This window comes from Hypanus sabinus, chromosome 23 (assembly GCF_030144855.1).
Source record: "Hypanus sabinus isolate sHypSab1 chromosome 23, sHypSab1.hap1, whole genome shotgun sequence".
NCBI lineage: Eukaryota > Metazoa > Chordata > Chondrichthyes > Myliobatiformes > Dasyatidae > Hypanus > Hypanus sabinus.
Genome location: NC_082728.1, coordinates 15,085,162 through 15,106,262, shown reverse-complemented (window position 1 = coordinate 15,106,262; position 21,101 = coordinate 15,085,162). Strand labels below are relative to the sequence as shown.

Sequence of the window (21,101 nt, the reverse complement as noted above, 5' to 3'; positions counted from 1 at the left end):
ATTAGTGGTCTCAGAACCCACAAAATCCTTCTGGATGCTGAGAGACTGCCCAAGAAAAGAGACTCATTCAACCGACTACAGGGGTATGGGTGTACCAGTAGTTGAATGAGATTCATATGTACTGTTTCCTGTAAGTTGTGCACCAGCGCAGTAACTGTAATGCTCCTGTACACATAGCCTTGTTGCACAGCTGGAATTTTCTTTTATACAATGTCCTTTGAAGTGCCACACAGGTTTCTGGCCTCGTAAACCAAAAAAAAAATTCCTGCTGAAAGCAATGGTTGGTCTGTGCAGCTGTAAAAAAAACACATATATATCCACTTGGAGGAGTTGAGAGGAATGAGGTGATCGTACTGTTGAATGGTGGAGCTAGCGGTTAAGGCATTCAGTGTGATTCCTGTTTCAGTACCATATTTGTGTTCTAGGAAATTAGTTGTTAAGAATTTTTGCAAAATGCACTTTTTCTCTATTTTAGGACTTTCCCACCAACTCCAAAAATGCAGATTTCCCAACAAACAGGATTTTGTTCTTCATCTAAAATCTCTAAAAAGTCATGTAGTTCTAGTTACTCTGAGTCGCAGCTACAGTCATCAAAAGCCAAGGAAGCAACTGGGCTACCCTGTTTTCCAGTTGATGGCAGTGCTACCTCATTGGAAAAGAATAGTGTATCCAGTAAGAGTACTGGAAAAATGTGCAATTCTAAGACTGAATTGGCAAATGAGCCACACAGACTTAGCATCGCCAACTCCATGGACCCATACAACAGTAGTAAAAGGAAAAAGAAAAAACATAAATCCACTTTGAAAAGGGATGCGATTTCTTTTGATTCTGAATCAACTGTCCAGACAAACTGTGATGAAGCTGCCAAGACTCACAGCAAACACAAAGGCAAGAAAAAGCGACATACGGCAGAAGAGAATGGTGGTGCATGTGACCGACTGCAAGTAAGTTATTCCGTGGAGATGTATTAGTACGTGATTCATTTCAGCAGTATGAAAGCGAACATGATGTGTAGTTTCTTTGTGTATATTTTATCATGGGACTGCATGTTTTCATTGAAGAAAAGCACACTCTTTTTCATGTAGACTTGGCACATCAAAACTGACCAAACCTACTATTTTAAGATGAGCCAGAGTAGTGAGAGATTTACTGGTCAGTTCGAGAGATATTAACCTTTTGTTAATATTTCATAACCTTTTGTTAAATATGCAGTCTCAGTTTATCTGTTCAAGAAGGCATGTTAGCTATGTCCTTGCCTCACTGCTCTAAACACAATACTGCACAGATTCTTAAAATAATTGAAATACCTTATTGAATTTTGTGTGCCACTTTTGGATACTGGATTGAATATTTTAATTGTCATCAAAATGTCAAGATTCTAAGCTGTAGTAGAAAGATGCATGCATTAGTAAAGACTGTGTCTTGTTCATTACATTTGTTTTCTGATCATTACATTAAAGGTGTTTAAGCAATGTGCAGTTTGAAGTGATTGTATGAAATAATTTCTAAAGTAGGCTAATGTATTGCAGAATGAGAAGAATGGTTCAGGAAGGCTCATCCAAATGAAAGTTAAGAAAAAAAAGAAGCGTAATAAGCATGTCAAAGTATCTGAAGCAAACCACCTTGCCGAGACTGCTGTTGAAAGGTACGTGATTTATGATTGGTCAGGATGTTTTTATGATTTGATGGAGTGGTGTTTTCCATTAATTTCCCTGAATTTTTCCAGCACCTGTGTTTGACTATTTTCATCCCCTGAAATACTCTCGGCTTTCTAGCTTATAACCTCTGGCATGAAGTGACTGCTTTCTATTGCCCCCAGTGTTTAAATATACACATGGAGTGGCAACATCTGCTTTTGTATTCAGGCGTTTTTGCTGGACTCTCACTGAGGGCAGATGAAGAAAATTGTAGAGGCTATGGGCATCATACAGGCCTAATTTGGTTTCCACATTTGGTACTGTCAATCCTTAAACACTTTTGTTCTCATTTGAAATGTGTTGCTCACTTTCCTGTCACTTGGCAGCCAGTGTCATTTTCGAATCTTGACACTTGTTGCTTATTTCACAGGTTCCCTCCTACATTAGGAATATCCAGGTTTGATAATATTCCTTGGTGATCCAAGTCCTGTTGACTGAAGTGTGTATTTCAGAATTTGTATAGAGCTGCCGCTTGCCATTATGGCAATTCTTTAACTGGAGACCATCCACTGGGTATTGCATTTCTATCGCTTAAAAAATAAGAAAGCCATACTCGCATCAGTATATACTGAGTGTATGTCCATGATCCTCTGCAGCTGTAGCCTATCCACTTCAAGGTTGGACAGAAACTCCCTTCTGCCCACTACTGCTATAACGTGTGGTTATTTTGAATTACTGCCGCTTGAAGCAGTCTGGCCATTCTCCTCTGACCTCTCTCATTAACAAGGCATTTTGCCCATCGAAGTGGTGCTCACTGCATGTTTTTCTTCTGCGCCATTCTCTGTAAACTCTAAAGACTGTTGCGCTAGAAATTCCCAAGAATTCAGCAGTTGCTGAAATACTCAAACCATTCCATCTGACAGCAATAATCATTTCACAGTCAAAATCACTTGGATCACATTCCTTCCCCATTCAGATGTTCTGAACATCTTGACCATGTCTGGATGCTTTCATGCATTGAGTTTCTGTATTATTCTGTGGCTTACAAGATTTGGACAAGTGACTTCTCTATTTCTAAATCATACAAGGTGGATCAAAGGTATGTGGAATTTTACATGCCACAATTCAAATCTCCTATCAAAAAGCAATGAATAACAGTGAATCCCATCCAAGAATCCAAGGGCAGTGGGTTCAACCCATCATCCAGGCTGGAAAATTGCAAACATAACACAGATGTAAAATCAATTATTTGCAATAATTTGGTTAAAGCCTCAACACAATGCACTGCAGAGGGACCCTGAAATGCCTGATTTGCAGAAAGTTTTGATTTTAATGACAGTGAAACTTGCTGGGATAGAAATTTGGCCTTGGTTGCTTGTGCTGAATCTGCTCGTCATTGTGTCACTTACTCTTTTCCTGAAGTTTCATTATGTTAGCTTAAAATTTTTAGAACAAAGTTTTCAAAGTGGTATTTGATGGAGGTCTTCTACCATATAATATTCTCATCAGAAGCAGCCAAGATTTGCAAGGGGTTTTCTTGTAAATGTGTTATTCTGTAAGTCTTTAGTAGATAAAATAGATTGTTTAATTTTTTAAATTAGTTTTTTTATACATTTTCTACATAGCTACAAATAAAAAAAACCCAGATCAAAATGAAGAACATTGATACAGTGCAAAAATAAACATACAATAATAATATGATACAAAGAAAGATAATTGAAAAAGCACCCAAATTGAAGACATGTAAAATTAGTATCCTCCCCAAGCCCCGCAACAAAAAAAAACTCCAGACCAACCACAACACAATATAGAGAATATAAATCAGGACAATCAAACTCCCAAAACTGTAAATACACTTAGCAACAGAAGATATTAATGCCTACTACCAAAAAAAAAAGGAGGGACCGAAAAAAAAACAACAACAACAACAACAACCTTAGTTAAGAGGAAAGTTATGAAAGTACTCAATAAAAGGTCCCCAGACCTTATGGAACTTTAAATCCAAATTAAGAACTGAATAATGAATTTTTTCAAGGTCTAAGCAGGCCATAATATCAACAAGCCATTGAGCATGCGTGGGTGGGGCAACATTCCTCCACCTAAGGAGGATTAAACGGCTAGCCAGGAGAGAGGCAAAATATAATATTCGACACTTAGTCGAACTCAGACGTAAATCTGTCTCATCCCAGAAACCGAACAAAACAATTAAAGGGTTAGGTTCTAGGTGGTGATTCAGAATATACGATAACGTTATGAAGACATCTTTCCAAAATTTCTCCAAGCTAGGACAAAACCAGTACATATGAATGAGAGAGGCCTCGCCCCTTTTGCATTTATCACAAAGCGGACTAATGTTAGGGTAAAATCGAGATAATTTAGATTTAGACATATGGGCTGTATGAACAATCTTAAACTGTAAAAGGCAATGGCGAGCACAAAGAGAGGTTGAATTAACCGATTTGAGAATCGAGTCCCAAGTCTCAAAAGATAAGGAGGTATTTAAATCATGCTCCCATGCCATTTTAATTTTATCCACAGGAGCACGTCATAAGGCTGCTAATTTATCACGAATAAATGATATTAAACCTTTAACTAGTGGATTAATAGAAAGAAATAAGTCCATAACATTTTTCTCAGGCATTTCAGGGAAGTTAGGAATTAAAGGAGTAATAAAGTGTCTAATTTGGAGATATCTAAAAAAAATGAGCATTGGGCAGATTGAATTTAGCAGAGAGCTGTTGAAAAGCAAAGCGATTATCAATAAAAAGATCTTCAAAATGTCTAATGCCCTTCCTATACCAATCCTGGAATGCTGAGTCATACGTAGTAGGTAAAAAAAGGTGATTAGGTAAGATAGGGCTAGAAAAGGAAAAACCATGGAAACCATAAAATTTCCTAAACTGAGCCCATATACGCAAAGTGTGTCTAACAAGAGGATTAACTATTAATCTGGACAAGCTACTAGGGAGTACAGAGCCAAGAAGTGCAGAGATAGATAATTCTTTAGTGGAGCTCAACTCCGTTGCCACCCAATTAGGGCAATCGGGCTGGCCATGGAAAAAGGACCAAAAGGTAGCACAACGTATATTGGCTGCCCAATAATATAAACGAAAGTTAGGTAAAGCCATGCCACCCTCTTTTTTAGATTTTTTGGAGATAAACTTTATTAATTCTAGAGCGCTTATTCTTCCACCAATATGACAAAATAATAGAGTCTAAAGAATCAAAAAAAGATTTAGGAATAAAGATTGGGATTGATTGAAATAAATATAAAAGTTTAGGGAGAACATACATTTTAACAACATTAATATGACCTACCAAAGACATAGATAGAGGTGACCATTGTAACAGACTCTGTTTTATAGTATATGAAAAATTGGCAAAATTTTCATGGAAGAGATCTTTAAACTTCCTTGTGACTGTAATCCAAAGATAAGTAAATTGATTATGAACTACTTTAAAAGGGAGATCACGAAATGTTAATTCTTGTGCTTCTTTATTAATTGGGAAAAGTTCGCTCTTATGTAAATTAAGTTTATATCCAGAGAACTGGCTAAACTTGTCAAGAAGTGAAAACATTGGAGGTAAGGATGTAGATGGATTTGAAAGAAAAAGTAATAAGTCATCAGTATAAAGAGAAACTTTATGCTCAACACCCCCTCTCCAAATCCCGGTCAATTCAGGACAATTTCGAAATGCTATCGCCAAAGGTTCCATAGCCAAATCAAAGAGAAAGGGACTTAAAGGGCATCCCTGACAGGTGCCACGTTTGAGGTTAAATAACTGGGATTTCTGAAAATTAGTTAAAACAGAGGCAGTAGGACGCAAATACAGCAATTTGACCCAAGAGATAAAACTTTGACCGAAGTCAAATTTTTCTAAAACTGCAAAAAGGTAGTTCCACTCTATACGATCAAATGCTTTCTCCGCATCAAGAGAAATAACACATTCAGGAATCCCAGTTGGAGGTGAGTATAAAATGTTAAATAAACGCTGAATGTTTAAAAAAAGGAAGACTGTTTTTAATAAAACCAGTGTGATCATCAGAAATAATAGAGGGAATAACAGTTTCTAATCTATAAGCCAAAACTTTGGCCAAGATTTTAACATCAACATTAAGCAAAGAAATCGGCCTATACGAGGAACACTCTGTTGGGTCTTTACCCTTTTATAATAAAAGAATAATAGATGCCTCATTAAAAGAGGGTGGCAATTTGCCATAATTAAACGAGTCAGATAATACTGAGAGTAACTGAGGAGAAAGAAGTGAAGAGAATGATTGATAAAATTCTATGGGGAACCCATCAGGTCCAGGAGATTTCCCTGAAGACAATGCAGAGATTGCAAAAGATATTTCTTCTGATGATGTAGGCACATTAAGTTTGGCTTTAGAATCAGGTGAAAGCGAAGGAATATTCAGATTATTTAAAAAATGATCAACAGAGATATTGTCATTCAAAGATTCGGAGGAATAAAGTCGAGAATAGAAATTTTTAAATGCGTCATTGATTTCTAAATGATCCGGTGTAAAGTCTCCATTCTTCTTCCGGATCTTTATAATATGTTGTTTGGCTTTGGAACACCTCAGCTGATTGGCTAGAAATTTACCAGATTTGTCACCATGAATATAAAAGCGACTCTTACTTTAAAGAAGTTGGTGTTCGACAGGTTGAGTATACAGAAGATTAAATTTAGTTTGAAGTTCTACACGCTTCTTGAATAGTTCAGGAGTCTTAGTTTGAGCATACAGTTGATCCAATTCTTTAATCTGATTAATGAGGTCTAATCGATCTGCACAGGACTTTCTATTAAGATTTGCTGTATAGGAGATTATTTGACCCCTCAAATATGCTTTCATGGCATCCCAGACAATCTGGGATGACACTTCAGGTGATGTATTGGTGTTAAAATAAAAGGTTATCTGATCCTTAATAAATTTTAGAAAATCATCATCCGTTAATAAAGTCGAATCAAGTCGCCAGTGTTTATTCCTCTGAGGGAGACCAGGAAAATTTAAAGACAGAGTAACTGGGGCATGGTCAGAAATCAGTATACTCTGATAATCACAAGAATAGACAAATGGAATGAGTTGATTATCGAGTAAGAAGTAGTCATTTCCAGTAAAGGTATGGTGAACATGTGGGAAAAAAAAGAATAATCTCTCTCAGTGGGATGAAGGAAACGCCATATATCAGAGATACCATAATTAGAGAGAAATGATTGAATAGCTAAGGCAGATTTAGTAGGTGGTCTTTTAACAGAGGACGATCGATCCAAATTAGGATCTAACCAACAATTGAAATCACCACCCAGTATAAGAGAGTATGAGTTTAAATCTGGTAGAGAGGAGAAAAAATGTTCAAAGAAATTAACATCATCAAAATTGGGGACATACAGGTTTGCTAGTACAACTTCAGTATTATATAGTTTACCAGAAACAATAATAAAATGGCCATTTGTATCAGATATCTTATTATGGAGTTCGAAAGGAATATTTGAATTAATAAGGATGGAGACCCCCCCCCCCCCCCCCCAGCTTTGGCGGCAAAGGATGAATGAAAATGCTGACCCGCCCACTTTGCCAAAAGCCAGGAGTTATCAGAACAACGGATATGAGTTTCTTGAAGGAAAGCAATGTCAGCTTTGAGTTGTTTAATATGTGAGAAGACCTTCCTTCTTTTAACAGGGTGATTCAATCCCTTTACATTCCAGCTCACAAATTTAAGTGTATTAACCATTATCAATTGTTAGTGCATAGAAGGCAGCAGGTATATAAAAAGTCCAGCAGTACAATAACAGTCTGGGAGCAAAAATGTAAACATAGATTCGTAGAATCAAAACAGAAACATGTCCTGAGTAACAAAGGAAAGCAAAAGGAACAGTGAGTAGTGTTAGAACTGGAGAACCAAAAAAAGCAGCTAGCTCTACCAAAAAAATTAACCCAAATATGACTTCCAGTTCTGTGTCGTTAACAACAGTTTCGTATAAATACTATAGCAAATGGTAACTAGTTTATGCACTAGAAAACATAATTACAAATAGGAACAACTTCAACAGAAGTATAAAACTTAATACAAAGAAAATCAGAAGAAAACCAAAACTAACCTACCCGCGAAAAATTATAGAAGATTAATAGAAGAAAAAAGGGGAGGGAGAAAAGGGAGAAATTATAGATTCGAAGAGAGTACTTATCAACCATTTACAGGGGGGAAAAAAGCAAAATTAAACTATGAATCAACCAACAGGGAGGCCTTCAATAAAAACTCCAAACCTCCAAAACAAATTAGAGTCAATTGTAGATCTCTATAGATAAAGTTATACAAGAATAAAATAGATTACACAAGTGCAATCTAAACGTCCGCAGGGAAACATTAAACTCAGATTATCTATTTAGAAAGAACGCACCAAGTCCAGGGAGAGATTGTCTACAGCCCTTAGAGTTTCAATAGATAATATCTGAATTATTCAAGTAAAGTCTGAGTCCGGAAAAAATAGCTTTACTGCGAGAGGTACTTATCCACCATTTTAGAAGGCCAGATCGGTTCCGAAGAAGACGAGGTAGCCGAAAGACTTACAACAAACGCCTCAGCCTCCTTCACTGATTTAAACCACTTATATTCTCCAGTAGTAAGCGTAATTCGGAGATCGGCTTGGTTTCGAAGGGAGGGTCTGAGTCCGCGATCAAAAAGCACTTTCATTACACCTTTAAACTCAGCACGCATCTTCAGAACCTGGGGGGCAAAATCCTTCACAAAACGAATGACTGTATTCTGAAAAGCAAAAGTACCTCTGCGGCGTGCCTCCATAATCAAACGGTTTTTCACCTGGTATTGATGAAAGCACAAAATTACCGACCGTGGGTCGGAACCCAGAATTGCACGGGGTACATAGATCCTGTGTGCCCTTTCAAGCTCAGGTGGAGTCGGAAAAAATTCTTTCCCAAAAATCTCACAGAGAAAATCGGATAAAAATTCAACGGGAGAGCCCTTTTCGGTGGCCTCTGGCAAACCAAGAATTCGTAGATTGCAACGTCTGCTCCGGTTTTCAAGATCCACCATTTTGGAAAAAAGTTTGCAATTCTTCTCCTCTAGGCTGGAGCAGAGAGATTCCAGATATTGAACACGGCGTTTTAAATCTTCAGAGGTTGAGTTGATGCAAGATAAATGTTCAGTATGTTCGTCCACTCTAGCATTTGACATCCAGCTGTTTGAAAGAAGTTCTAAATTCCTTTAAAATATCTTGTCGATGCTGTTCCAAAGCAGCGAGAATGTCAGCCGGCAAAGCCGTAGAAGCTTCCTTTTTCCCGGTTTTAGTACTTTTGGTAGATATTATAAGCTAGATGTGTTCGCAGGCAAGTAAAAGAGACCTAATAAAATACCTAACTAAGTTTTAAGAATGGAGACATATAGTGCAAAGATAGGGAGAATAACAGAGCAAAAGTTCGGAGCAGCTAAACAATCGCCATCTTACCGGAAGCCCCAGATTGTTTAATTTTTTAAAAGACTTATTGTTAATCTATTTTATTATAGTTATTCAATGCAGGATGAACTACAGGCTGAAGAGGATCTGGAAATACCTGAAAATTTTGAACTGAAAAAGAAAAACCATGAAGCGAAAGATGGCAAAAAAAGTGAGAAAAAACGCAGGAAACGAAAGAGAAGCATGAGTTTAGATGAATATTCAGAACCTCCAACAGAGCAGCCAGCAAAAAGAAAAACTGGAAGTCAACAAGGTAGGTTATTTTATTGCATTTATAGATTATTAAAAATTAGCAATGCCTTCTTCTTGTTCAGCTTCTTGTCGCATGCACAAGTATTGACTTGCTGCAGCATCGCGAGCACATGGCATCAGATAACAGCATTCACAAGAAAAAAAACATAAATTAAACTACTTTTACAAGAGAGGATACAGTTCGAACAAAATGAAAGTCCATTAGTGGAAAGTAATCAAAGTGATCAGTGTTGCTAAACTCATAATGATTAGAGTTCCGCCAGTTGGTCCAAGAACCAAATGACTTAAAGAAGTTGGGTTTCCATGAATCAAATTATGTGGTAATTCAGGCTTTTGTGCCACCTGAAAAAGGGAAAATTTAAATTTCTGAAAATTATTGCCAGCCATATTGGGATTATATGTGGTATTTTCTACACTGCTGACTCTCGTATATTAGTTTTCCTTGTAGAATATTTGCAATGAAAACTACCTGTTACAACAGGTTCAACCATTTTCTTTGAAATAATTTAAGAAAGGAACATGAAATCTAACCCTACAAAGGTGTTAAGGCGTTCTTTGCCTTAACCCTTTTGTTGTGGGAATGACTTATATGCATGTAAGCCCATTTGTTTTTAAAAAAAAAATGCATTGTCCTTTCTGGCTAATTTTTCAGCCCAGATTTTTAAGTATTATGTATAGAAATTTCTCCTCACCTTGGCTGATCTTTTAATGAGGTTTTATCACTAATACTAAACTCTGCAGCCAGGGGAAGTGGTCTTTAAACATCAATACAGCGTGGGCCTCATAGCTCACTTTTCATTCTACTGAATTCCATTGTATACGGGCCATGTCTTAAGCCTTTCCTTGTAGGACAGCTCTCATGCCAGACATCAATCCTTCACTGATCTGCATTTTGATGTCTCCAGCAATAGTTAACATCTTGATCTAGTTACTTACAAGAAAGTCAAGCTCTCTGGGATAGTTCCATCTTGAATGCCCTGTATCTTCAGTGCAGATTTCCAAATAGACTGTCTTGGTGAAACATGTCTGCACTGTCTGGACGGGTTGCACTTGGATCCGAGGGGGACCAATATCCTGGCAAGGAGGTTTGCTAAGACTATTGGGGAGAGTTTAAACTAGAATTGCTGGGGCTGGTGGCTGGAAACCAAACTGAAGAAATGGAGGAAGGGGCTGTTGACTCAAAAATAGAGAAAGCTTGGAGACAGTGCAAGAGGGAGGATAGGCAGGTGATAGAGAAGGGATGCGCTCAGATTGATGGTTTGAGATGTCTGTTCTAATGCAAGAAGCATTGTGAACAAAGCTGAAGGGCTTATAGTGTGGATCAGTACTTGGAGCTGTGATGTTGTGGCCATTACAGAGACTTGGATGGTTCAGGGGTAGAAATAGTTACTTAGAGTGTTAGGCTATAGATGTTTCAGAATGGACAGGGAGGGAGGCAAAAGAGGTGGGGGCAAGGCACTGCTGATCAGAAATAGTGTCACGGCTGTAGAAAAGGTAGACGTCATGCAGGGATTGTCTACTGAGTCTCTGTGGGTGAAAGTTAGAAACAGGAAGAGGTCAGTAACTCTACTGGGTGTTTTTTTATAGACCATCCAATAGTAACAGGGACATCGAGGAGCAGCTAGGGAGACAGATTCTGGAAAGGTGCAATAATAACAGGGTTGGCATGGTGGGAGATTTTAATTTCCCAAATATTGATTAGCATCTCGCTAGAGCAAGGGGCTTAGATAGGGTGGAGTTTGTTAGGTGTGTTCAGGAAGGTTTCCTGACACACTATGTAGATAAGCCTACAAGAGGAGAGGCTGTTCTTGATCTGGTATTGGGAAATGAACCTGGTCAGGTGTCAGGTCTCTCAGTGGGAGAGTATTTTGGAGATAGTGATCACAATTCTATCTCCTTTACCATAGCATTGGAGAGGGATAGAAACAGACAAGTTAGGAAAGCGTTTAATTGAAGTAAGGGGAAATATGAAGCTATCAGGCAGGAACTTGGAAGCAAAATTGGGAACAGATGTTCTCAGGGAAATGTGGCAAATGTTCAAGGGATATTTGTACGGCATTCTGCATGGGTACATTCCAATGACACGGAAAGGATGGTAGGGTACAGGAACAGTGGTGTACAAAGGCTGTTGAAAATCTAGTCAAGAAGAAAAGAAAAGCTTACAAAAGGTTCAAAAAACTAGAAGACGGAGATCTAGAAGATTATAAGACTAGCAGGAAGGAGCTTAAGAATGAAATTAGGAGAGCCAGAAGGGGCCATGAGCAGGCCTGGGCGAGCAGGATTAAGGAAAACCCCAAGGCATTCTACAAGTATGTGAAGAGCAAGAGGATAGGACATGAGAGAATAGGACCAATCAAGTGTGACGATGGAAAAGTGTGTATGGAGTCGGAGGAGATAGCAGAGATTGTTAATGAATACTTTGCTTCAGTATTCACTACGGAAAAGGATCTTGGTGATTGTAAGGGTGACTTACAGCAGATTGAAAAGCTTGAGCATATAGACATTAAGAAAGAGGATGTGCTGGAGCTTTTGGAAAGCATCAGATTGGATAAGTCTCCAGGTCCGGATGAGATGTACCCCAGGCTACTATGGGAAGCGAGGGAGAAGATTGCTGAGCCTCTGGCGATGATCTTTGCATTGTCAATGGGGTCGGGAGAGGTTCTGGAGCATTGGAGGGTTGGAGATGTTGTTCCTTTATTCAAGAAAGGGAGTAGAGATAGCCCAGCAAATTATAGACCTGTGAGTCTTACCTCAGTGGTTGGTAAGTTAATGGAGAAGATTCTGAGAGGCAGGATTTATGAACATTTGGAGAGGTATAATATAATAAGGAATAGTCAGCATGGCTTTGTCAAGGCCAGGTCATGCTTTATGAGCTTGATTGAATTTTTTGAGGATGTGACTGAACACATTGATGAAGGTAGAGTAGTAGATGTAGTGTATATGGATTTCAGCAAGGCATTTGATAAGGTACCCCATGCAAGGCTTATTGAGTAAGTAAAGAAGCATGGGATCCAAGGGGACCTTGCTTTGTGGATCCAGAATTGGCTTGCTCACAGAAGGAAAAGAGTGGTTGTAGACGGGTTATATTCTGCATGGAGGTTGGTGACTAGTGGTGTGCCTTGGGGATCTGTTCTGGGACCCCTTTGTGATTTTTATAAATTACCTGGATGAGAAAGTGAAGGGATGGGTTAGTAAATTTGCTGATGACACAAAGGTTGGGGTGTTGTGGAGATTATGGAGAGCTGTCAGAGATTACAGTAGGACTTTGATAGGATGCAGAACTGGGCTGAGAAGTGGCAGATAGAGTTCAACCCAGATAAGTGTGAGGTGGTTCATTTTGGTAGGTCAAATATGATGTCAGAATATAGCATTAATGGTAAGACTCTTGGCAGTGTGGAGGATCAGAGGGATCTTGGGGTCTGAGTCCATAGGACACTCAAAGCTGCTGCGCAGGTTGTGTGGTTAAGGCATACAATGCATTGGCCTTCATCAATGTTAGACCCATATTGGACCCTGATCAGATCCCACTTGGGAGTACTGTGCTCAATTCTGGTCATGGAAGGATGTGGAAACTATAGAAGGGTGCAGAGGAGATTTATAAGGATGTTGCCTGGATTGGGGAGTGTGCCTTATGAGAATAGGTTGAGTAAACTTGGCCTTTTCTCCTTGGAGCGACGGAGGATGAGAGGTGACCTGATAGAGGTGTATAAGATTATGAGATGCATTGATCGTGTGGATAATCAGAGGCTTTTTCCCCAGGGCTGAAATGGCTAACATGAGAGGGCACAGTTTTAAGGTACTTGGAAATAGATACAGGGGAGGTGTCAGGGGTAAGTTTTTTTTTAAACGCAGTGAGTGGTAAGTGCGTGGAATGGGCTGCTGGCAACAGCGGTGGATGCGGATACGATAGGGCCTTTTAAGAGTCTGCTGGATAGGTACATGGAGCTTAGGAAAATAGAAGGCTATGGGTAACCCTAGGTAATTTCTAAAGTAAGTATATGTTTGGCACAGCATTGTGGGCTGAAGGGCCTGAATTGTGCTGTAGGTTTTCTATATTTTCTATCCATTGCAAATGGACCTTTGTGGATTTTGGGTCTTATTAACTAAATTTCTTACCATTCTCACACCTTTGATCGAGTTAAGAAGGGATATTTCTTTGTCCATGAGTGTCTTAGTAAGACATTGCTGTAGGTCAGTTGTCCTTGCAGGCTTTTGTACTTGTATAGTACAAGTTCAAATTTATTGTCAAACATTCTTGCGGTATTAATGCCATGAAAGTTATCATTTTGCAGCAGCGGTGCAGAATATGGCAAATAGAAATTTCATAAACTTAGCATCAATTATACATAACTTGCACAGAATAAATAAAAGTAAACATAACCAATATTAGTGCAAATGGAGGTATATATAATCTTGAGTTAAAATTGGTTTTTAAAGTCAGTTCAAGAACCTTATGGCAGTGTGGGAGTGTAGTTGGGTTGGTGGCTGGTCTATCTGTCCTAACTAAAGTCAGAAATTCAATATCTGTAAGAATAGTTGTTGTTGTTTTGTTTCCTTCCCGATGACCATCTTATTTAAAAGAAAATTATTATGTTAGTACATTTTCAATATTGGGTGTTGTTTATTATTGGGTCGGGTATTGTGGATTTTGACTGGTGAGTTTGCATATGTCACAGGCATCATTTATGGGCAGTCGTACAGCAGAGCTGAGACCTTTCTTTGTCACTAACCTAAATAGCTGAGCCATAATTCTGAGACTAATTGTTTCTGTCAAAATCTACTATATTAAATTGGCATTAGAACTTGACTGGTCATGGACTCGTGCAAATCAACTGTCTGGCTGCAGGCGCAAAGCAGATGATCTTACAGTGGGAACCAAGAAGTTGGTCATTTGATTGTCAGTAACCTGCTTCTGTGTTTCAGCTCCAGTTATCTTATGGGACAGTCAGATCATGGGTGGCTTTAGACGCTCTCAGAATTATTCTGGTGAGGGCAAAGCTGCAGAGCCCATTTCAAGCCTGGCCCAGGATGTGAAGAAGGGATCCACTGTAATTGAAGAGCTCTTGAAACATTCAAGCAACAAAGCTTATGGAACTGAAGGTTTTGGTTTTTGCCTTTTACTACTAATCACATGGTATCACATCATTTAGTGTAACGCTTTATAGCACCAGCGATCTAGGTTCAGTTCCTGCCACTGTCTGTAAGGAGTTTGTATATTCTCCCTGTGACTGTGTGTGGGTTTCCTCTGAGTGCTTCAGTTTCCTACCACATTCCAAAGACACATGGATTCGGAGGTTAATTGGTTACATTGGTGTAATTGGGTGGTGCGGGCTCAAAGAGACTGTTACCTTGTTCTATCTTAAGAAGAGATGTCCATCCAACCACTGGCTATCTACTCTCAGTTGTTTAATTTTTCCATATACTTTTGAGGTCTTCTCATAACTTAAACCATGCATAAATAATGGTCATTATCTTCCTGCAAACTCATACACTTCCCCAAACTAACAGAGCAGAGGCTTGAGGCCAGTTTTGTTTCCCTTCTGATGACGTGACTAAGCTGAATTGCAAATTATCTTGAGTGTATTTTCCTATTTCCAGTGATGAGCGGTTGCTCCTCACATTGGAGTACATTTGCATCTCTCTGAGAAATTTAGTAAAACTTGGCTTTATTCATAGGCTCTGATTTATTTATTTACTTTGTAGGCTCAAACAGCTTTGATAAGCCAGGTTAGTATCATTTCGTTTCGTGACAATCGAAGCTAGCCCTTTCAAAAACACTAAGACTAAAAAATTTTGCAGGTTGCATCTCTGAACTTCATGCAAAAGTTGAATTATTTATTTTCCAATCAGGCAGTTAAATGGCAAGTCAGGAACTGTATGTTTACCCTTGACACATAATTAAGAGAGACAAGATTTAATTATTTAGCACTGAGATTGTACTGATAAATATTTTTAAGTATAATTAAACTGAATCATGATTGTTCTATCCATCATTTTGTTCTGGTAGTGCTGACTTGGGGAGGGGCAACATCAGCGATCAGTGAGGATGCCATCAATTATGTAAAAAATGCAAAAGAAGAGCGTGTCATTGATGAATGGGATGAAGAATTCGATCGGGGAAAGGTAAGAGGCTCTGTTTATCCTTGAAGCCCTTAATTAAATAGAATCGTGTATATACACTCAGTGGCCACTTTATTAAGTGTGGGAGTGGAACCTATTGTGGTCTTCTGCTGCTGTGACGCATTCACTTCAAGGTTTGACGTGTTGTGCTCACCATGGCTATTTGCGTTACTTTCGCTGCCTTGTCAGCTTGATAGTCTGGCAATTCTCTTCTGACCTCTCTCACATCAAGAAGGCGTTTTCATCTGCAGAACTGCCACTCACTGGATTTTTTTAATCAGTTTTTTTTTGCATCATTCTCTGTAACCTCTAGAGACTGTTTTGCAATCCCAAAAGGTCAGCAGTTTTTGAGATGCTCAAACCACCCCGTCTGGCATCAACAATTATTCCATAGTCAAAGTCACTTGGATCCCATTTTTGATGTTCAGTCTGAATAACAACTGAGCCTCTTGGCCGTTCCTGCTTGCTTTTATGCTGCCTCATAGTTTGCTGATTAGGTATGTGCATTAAATAGCAGGTGTACAGGTGTACCTCATAAAGTGGTCAATGGATGTAAATACAATGTGAGTAAATCAGAAAGGGCCCTAACTGCACCTCCTGGCTGCTTTACCTGCCGTAAGGTTAAGGGTGATATGTACCCTGATTTTTCCCACCTGATACCATCTCTCATGGTTACTAATAGGTCCAGAAACATTTCAATTTGGGGCTTTCGTACTCACCATGATAGAGGAGTTACAATATTTCGAGTGACAACACCAGTCCTGTGAAGCTGGCCTCCTACCTGCGATTAATGCCTTTAATTCTAAAGCTACCAGCAAAGGGAAACTTGTCCACACTTTCAGAATCTTGCATGTTACAATGAGATCTTCGGAGAGTTGTCTGCTCATGGTATCCAGTCTCCCCTCAAAGCATAGCTTTACTGATGTTCCCCTTTCTTTGGGAGCTGCAACAGCTTGGAGAATTAAAGCAAGTGTTGCCCCAGAATTTTTGTCAATGCTGCTTATCAAACTCATAGTGGCTTTATATCTCGTGTGGGAGAGGTAGTTGGAATTGTTATAAACCGCGTTGCCTATCCTAGAAGAATCCAGAGCTACTTAAAAGGTTCATGCTCCAAGCAGAACCTGCTGACAGATTACAGAAAATCAGAAACCTGGCCAATCACATTAGTTGTGTGACATATTGTTTTATTTGCCGATTATTCAGGAGTAGCATATTTTGATTGAAATCAACAGATGCTATCTCTGAAATTGCAATGTGTAATACTGATGTACAAATGGTAGTGTAGCGGTTCGTGCAGCACAATTACAGCTCAGTTTGGAGTACAGTCGGCCCTCCTTATCCGCAGGGGATTGGTTTCAAGACCCCCCCCCCCCCCCCCCCCCGCGGATACCAAAGTGTGGTGGTCTTTAGGACCCAGCGGAACCCCGGACTTTATTTAACATTCTCAGTGCGGTGGGCATTAGGACCTGGCGGTGCAGCTCTGAATCTGCAGTGTTTCTGTTCACGAAAATAATCACGTTCACGATTGAAAATAAAGTGGAAGTAATAAAGCCATCGGAAAGAGGTGAAACGCCATTGGTCATTGGAAAAGCATTAGACTACAGTCGGTCAACGATCAGAACAATTTTAATGGAGCATGCAAAAGGCCCTGCCCCGATTGAAAGCTACAATTATTACTAAGCAAAGCAGTGGTTTAATTATTAAAATACGTATGTTTCTTGAGAGTTTTATATGATTAGAAAGGTAAAATATGTACTATATACTAAGAAAAACGTTTGACTAACTGACACTAAATAATACCGGATGTACCTGTTCCAACTTCAAATCCGACTTAAAGACGGACTCAGGAATGGAACTCATTCGTAACCCTGGGACTGCCTGTACTTTTAAGTCATTTCTAGATTACTTATAATACCTAATACAATGTAAATACTATGTAAATAGTTGTTATACTGTATTGTTTAGGGAATAATAATAAGAAAAAATAGTCTGTACATGCTCAAACAACAAGTGCTGGAGAGAGAACTTCCAGGTTTTCCTGATCCGCAGTTGGTTGAATCTGCGCATGCAGAATCCGTGGATAAGGGGGGCTGACTGTACAATCCTGGCGTCCTCTGAAAAGAGTTTGTGCTTCCTCCCCATGAAAGTGGGTTTCTTCCAGGTGCCCCAGTTTCCTCCCACGGTCCAAAGATGTACCAGTTAGTAGATTAATTGCTCCTTGTAAATTGTCCCAAAATTAGGCTAGGGTTAAATTGGGGGTTGCTGGTGGCAGTGCAGCTTGAAGGGCTGTATTTCTCAATAAATATTGAATAATTTCTGTGGCTTCTAACTAACAGAAATCGAGCAGCAATATTTCAAAGATGACATTTTTGACTATAATTAATACAAGTCAAGAATCGTACAGGTATGCCATTAGCCTGATCAGAAACACGAGGTTCAGCAGATGCTGAATGTCCAGAGTAACCCACGCAAAATGCTGGAGGAACTCAGCGAGTCAGGCAGCATCCATGGAACGGACAGTCAATGCTTTGGGTCAATACTCTTCATCAAGACTGATGCAAGTTTATTGGCCTTATGCTGGAATTGCATGAGTTTCTGATAGATGAAGATGGGATTAGACTTTGTTATTTGCTTGCTATGTCGTAGCAAGTCTAAACTCATCCACTTGATGTGTGATTTAGGTCCTGTAGTGTACAACTGCTGCCAATAAACATACTGTCAGGCAGTTTAAGTTGTAATAGAAATCTGCATTTTTGTGTTCTCAGGTCAAAAAGATGAAGAAATATAAAAGAGAAAGAAGGAGAAGCTTTAATGTTTTCCAGAGAATGCAAAACAGAAGGAATTTTTGGTCGACCACTCACAATCGAAAGTTTTCCAGGTTTTGAAGTAAGTATCGTAGCCTAGCAACGAACATACAAAATTACAGCTCTTCAGCCCACAATGTTATGCCGACCTTTTAACCTACTCAAAAGATCAGTGTAACCCTTTACACAGGTCCCCATTTTACTATGATCCATGTCAGTATCTGCCTGTACCACCACTCCTGGCAAGAGATTGCACATACTCATCACTCACTGAGTAAATAAATTGCCTCTAACATTCTTCTCTCGGTTTTCCACCCCCCCCCCCCCCAATACTTTCCTCCAGTCATCTTAAAATTAAGTTCTCTCGTATTAACCTTTTCCACCCTCTCTGGATGTCCAATCCATTAATGCCTCTTATCATCTTGTACACCTCTATCAAGTCACCTCTCACTCTGCTTTGACCATGACATAGGAGCAGAATTGGGCCATTTGGCCCATCAAGACTGCTCCACCATTCCATCATGGGTGATTTATTATTCCTCTCAACCCTATTCTGCGGTCTTCTCCCCATAACCTTTGTTGCCTTGCCAAAGGTCTTCTGAAAATCGAACCAAACAACATCCGCTGACACTCCTATGTCTATCTTGCTTGTTATTACTTCAAAGATCCCTAGAGATTTGTTTGGCAAGATTTCCCCTTAAAAACCAAGCTGACTTTGCTCTACTTTATCATGTGCCTTCAAGTACCCCAAAACCTCATCCTTAGTAATGGACTCAAACATCTCCTGAACCACTGAAATCAGGCTAATAATTATAATTATTAGCTTATAATTTCCTCTCTTCTGAAAGAGTGGAGTGAAATTTGCAATTCTCTAGTCCTCTGGAACCATGCCAGAATCTAATGATTCTTGAAAGATCATTACTAATGCCTTCACATTCTGTTCAGCCACCTCTCTTAGAGCTCTGGAGTGTAGTCCAGTTGACTTGTCAACCTTAAGACCTTTCAGGTTCCTGAGTACCTTCTTCTCCTTAGTAACAGCACAGCACTCATTTCTGTCCCTACACTCTCGGATTTCTGACATAGTATCTTCCACAGTGAAGACCGATGCAAAATCTTATTAGTTCGTCTGGCACTTCCTCATCCCCCCCCCATTACTGCTTCTCCAGCGTCATTGTCCAGCAGTCTAATATTCACTCTCTCCTCTCTTTTACTCTTTATATATCTGAAAAGAAACTTTAGGGATCCTTTTATATTATTAGCTAGCTTACCTTAATATTTCATCTTTTCACTCCTTACCACTTTTTTAGTTGCCATCTGTTTGTTTTTAAAAGCTTCCCAATTTAACTTCTCATATAATTTTTGTTATATGCCCTCTCTTTTGCTTTTATGCTGTCCTTGACTTTATTTATCAGCCATGGTTGCCTCATTCTCTCTTTACAATACTACTTTATTTTTGGGATGTATCTATCTTGCGCCTTCTGAATTGCCCCTCAGAAAGTCTAGCCATTGCTGTTCTGTTCTCATCCTTGATGGTGTCCCCTTTCAATCAACTTTGGTCAGCTTCTCTCTCATACTTCTGTAATTCCTTTTACTTCAGTTAATACTGATACGTCTGACTTTATCTTCTCACTCTCAAATTGCAGTTCAAATAATGATTACTGACTCCTAAAGGTTCCTTTACCAATCAAACCTTTGTTCCAAATAGAAAAGCTTTAGCTTACTTCAACCTATTCTCATAAGACATCCCCTTTACAGCTGGGGGTAGCAAGTTCATATATTTTGTATAAAGATTCTACCTAACTGTTTCAGTATTTATATCAGTCTTGGTAATCATCCAGATTTGAAGTGTTCCAAAATGTATTAATATCCTTATAAACAGCTAATTACTTAGTCATTGCCAATATAAGTACATGATTTTGATCAAATTTGTGTGACTTTACAAAGATTTATGAATTGCTTAAAAACATCATTTAAAATCAGAATACTATACTGATGTCCAATTGTTTTTGAATGAAGAAAACTTAAGTTGGAATCATCAATTAATGAGATTGTGTTTAGGATATTGTGAAATGAGTTATTTTCAGTTAGTCCAATAATACACCCAGAGGCCACTTTTTTAGACGTCTCCTGTACTTAATTCAGAGGCTACTGAGTGTATATTTGTGGTCTTCTGCTGTTGCAGTCCATCCACTTCAAGGTTTAACATGTGTTCAGCTATGTTCTTCTGCTCACCACATTTGTATTGTGTGGCTATTTGAGTTACTCTCCCCATTCTGTCAGCTTGAGCCAGTCTGGCCATTCTCCTCTGATCTCTCTCATTAACGAGGTGTTTTTGCCCACAAGCCTGCAGCTCAATGAATTTTTTTTTTGTTTTTGCACCATTCTCTGTAAATTCTGAAGACTGTTTTGTGAAAATCTCAGGAAATCAGCTTTTGAGATGCTCAAACCACCCTGTCTGGCACCAACAATCATTACATTGTCAAAGTTACTTAGATCACATTCAACTGAACCTCCTGATCTTGTCTGCATGCATTTAAGCATTATGTTACTGCCACATGATTGGATGATTAGATATTTGCAATAATGGGCAGGTGTACCTAATAAAGTGGCCATTTTTCTCATGTTTAAATGTATCCATGAAACTTTCACATTCTTTTGCAGAAGAAAACAGACTTCAGCTGGTTAAAGACATCTACAGGAAGAACCAGCACAACAAACTTTCGGCGCTGTGGAATGTTGTGACTTTTGTTACAGTTCAAACATTGATACTTAAGCCATTGTTGGCGGAAAACCCAAGTTACAACATTTA

At 39.0% G+C, this 21,101-nt stretch overlaps 1 protein-coding gene across 4 annotated transcripts in view; it reads left to right on the top strand.

Moving 5' to 3' along the window:
• Positions 1–18,374, top strand: part of usp36 (ubiquitin specific peptidase 36) — a 96,065-nt gene extending 77,691 nt beyond the window's left edge. For all 4 annotated transcript variants that reach the window (XM_059948434.1, XM_059948432.1, XM_059948431.1 and 1 more), the window contains 6 exons: positions 476–944; positions 1,530–1,645; positions 9,167–9,369; positions 14,292–14,468; positions 15,376–15,491; positions 18,254–18,374. In XM_059948434.1, coding sequence (XP_059804417.1) covers positions 476–944; positions 1,530–1,645; positions 9,167–9,369; positions 14,292–14,468; positions 15,376–15,491; positions 18,254–18,373 — 1,201 coding nt within the window. In that variant the 3' untranslated portion in view covers position 18,374. The remainder of the gene's footprint in view (positions 1–475; positions 945–1,529; positions 1,646–9,166; positions 9,370–14,291; positions 14,469–15,375; positions 15,492–18,253) is intronic.
• Positions 18,375–21,101: the final 2,727 nt, after the last annotated feature.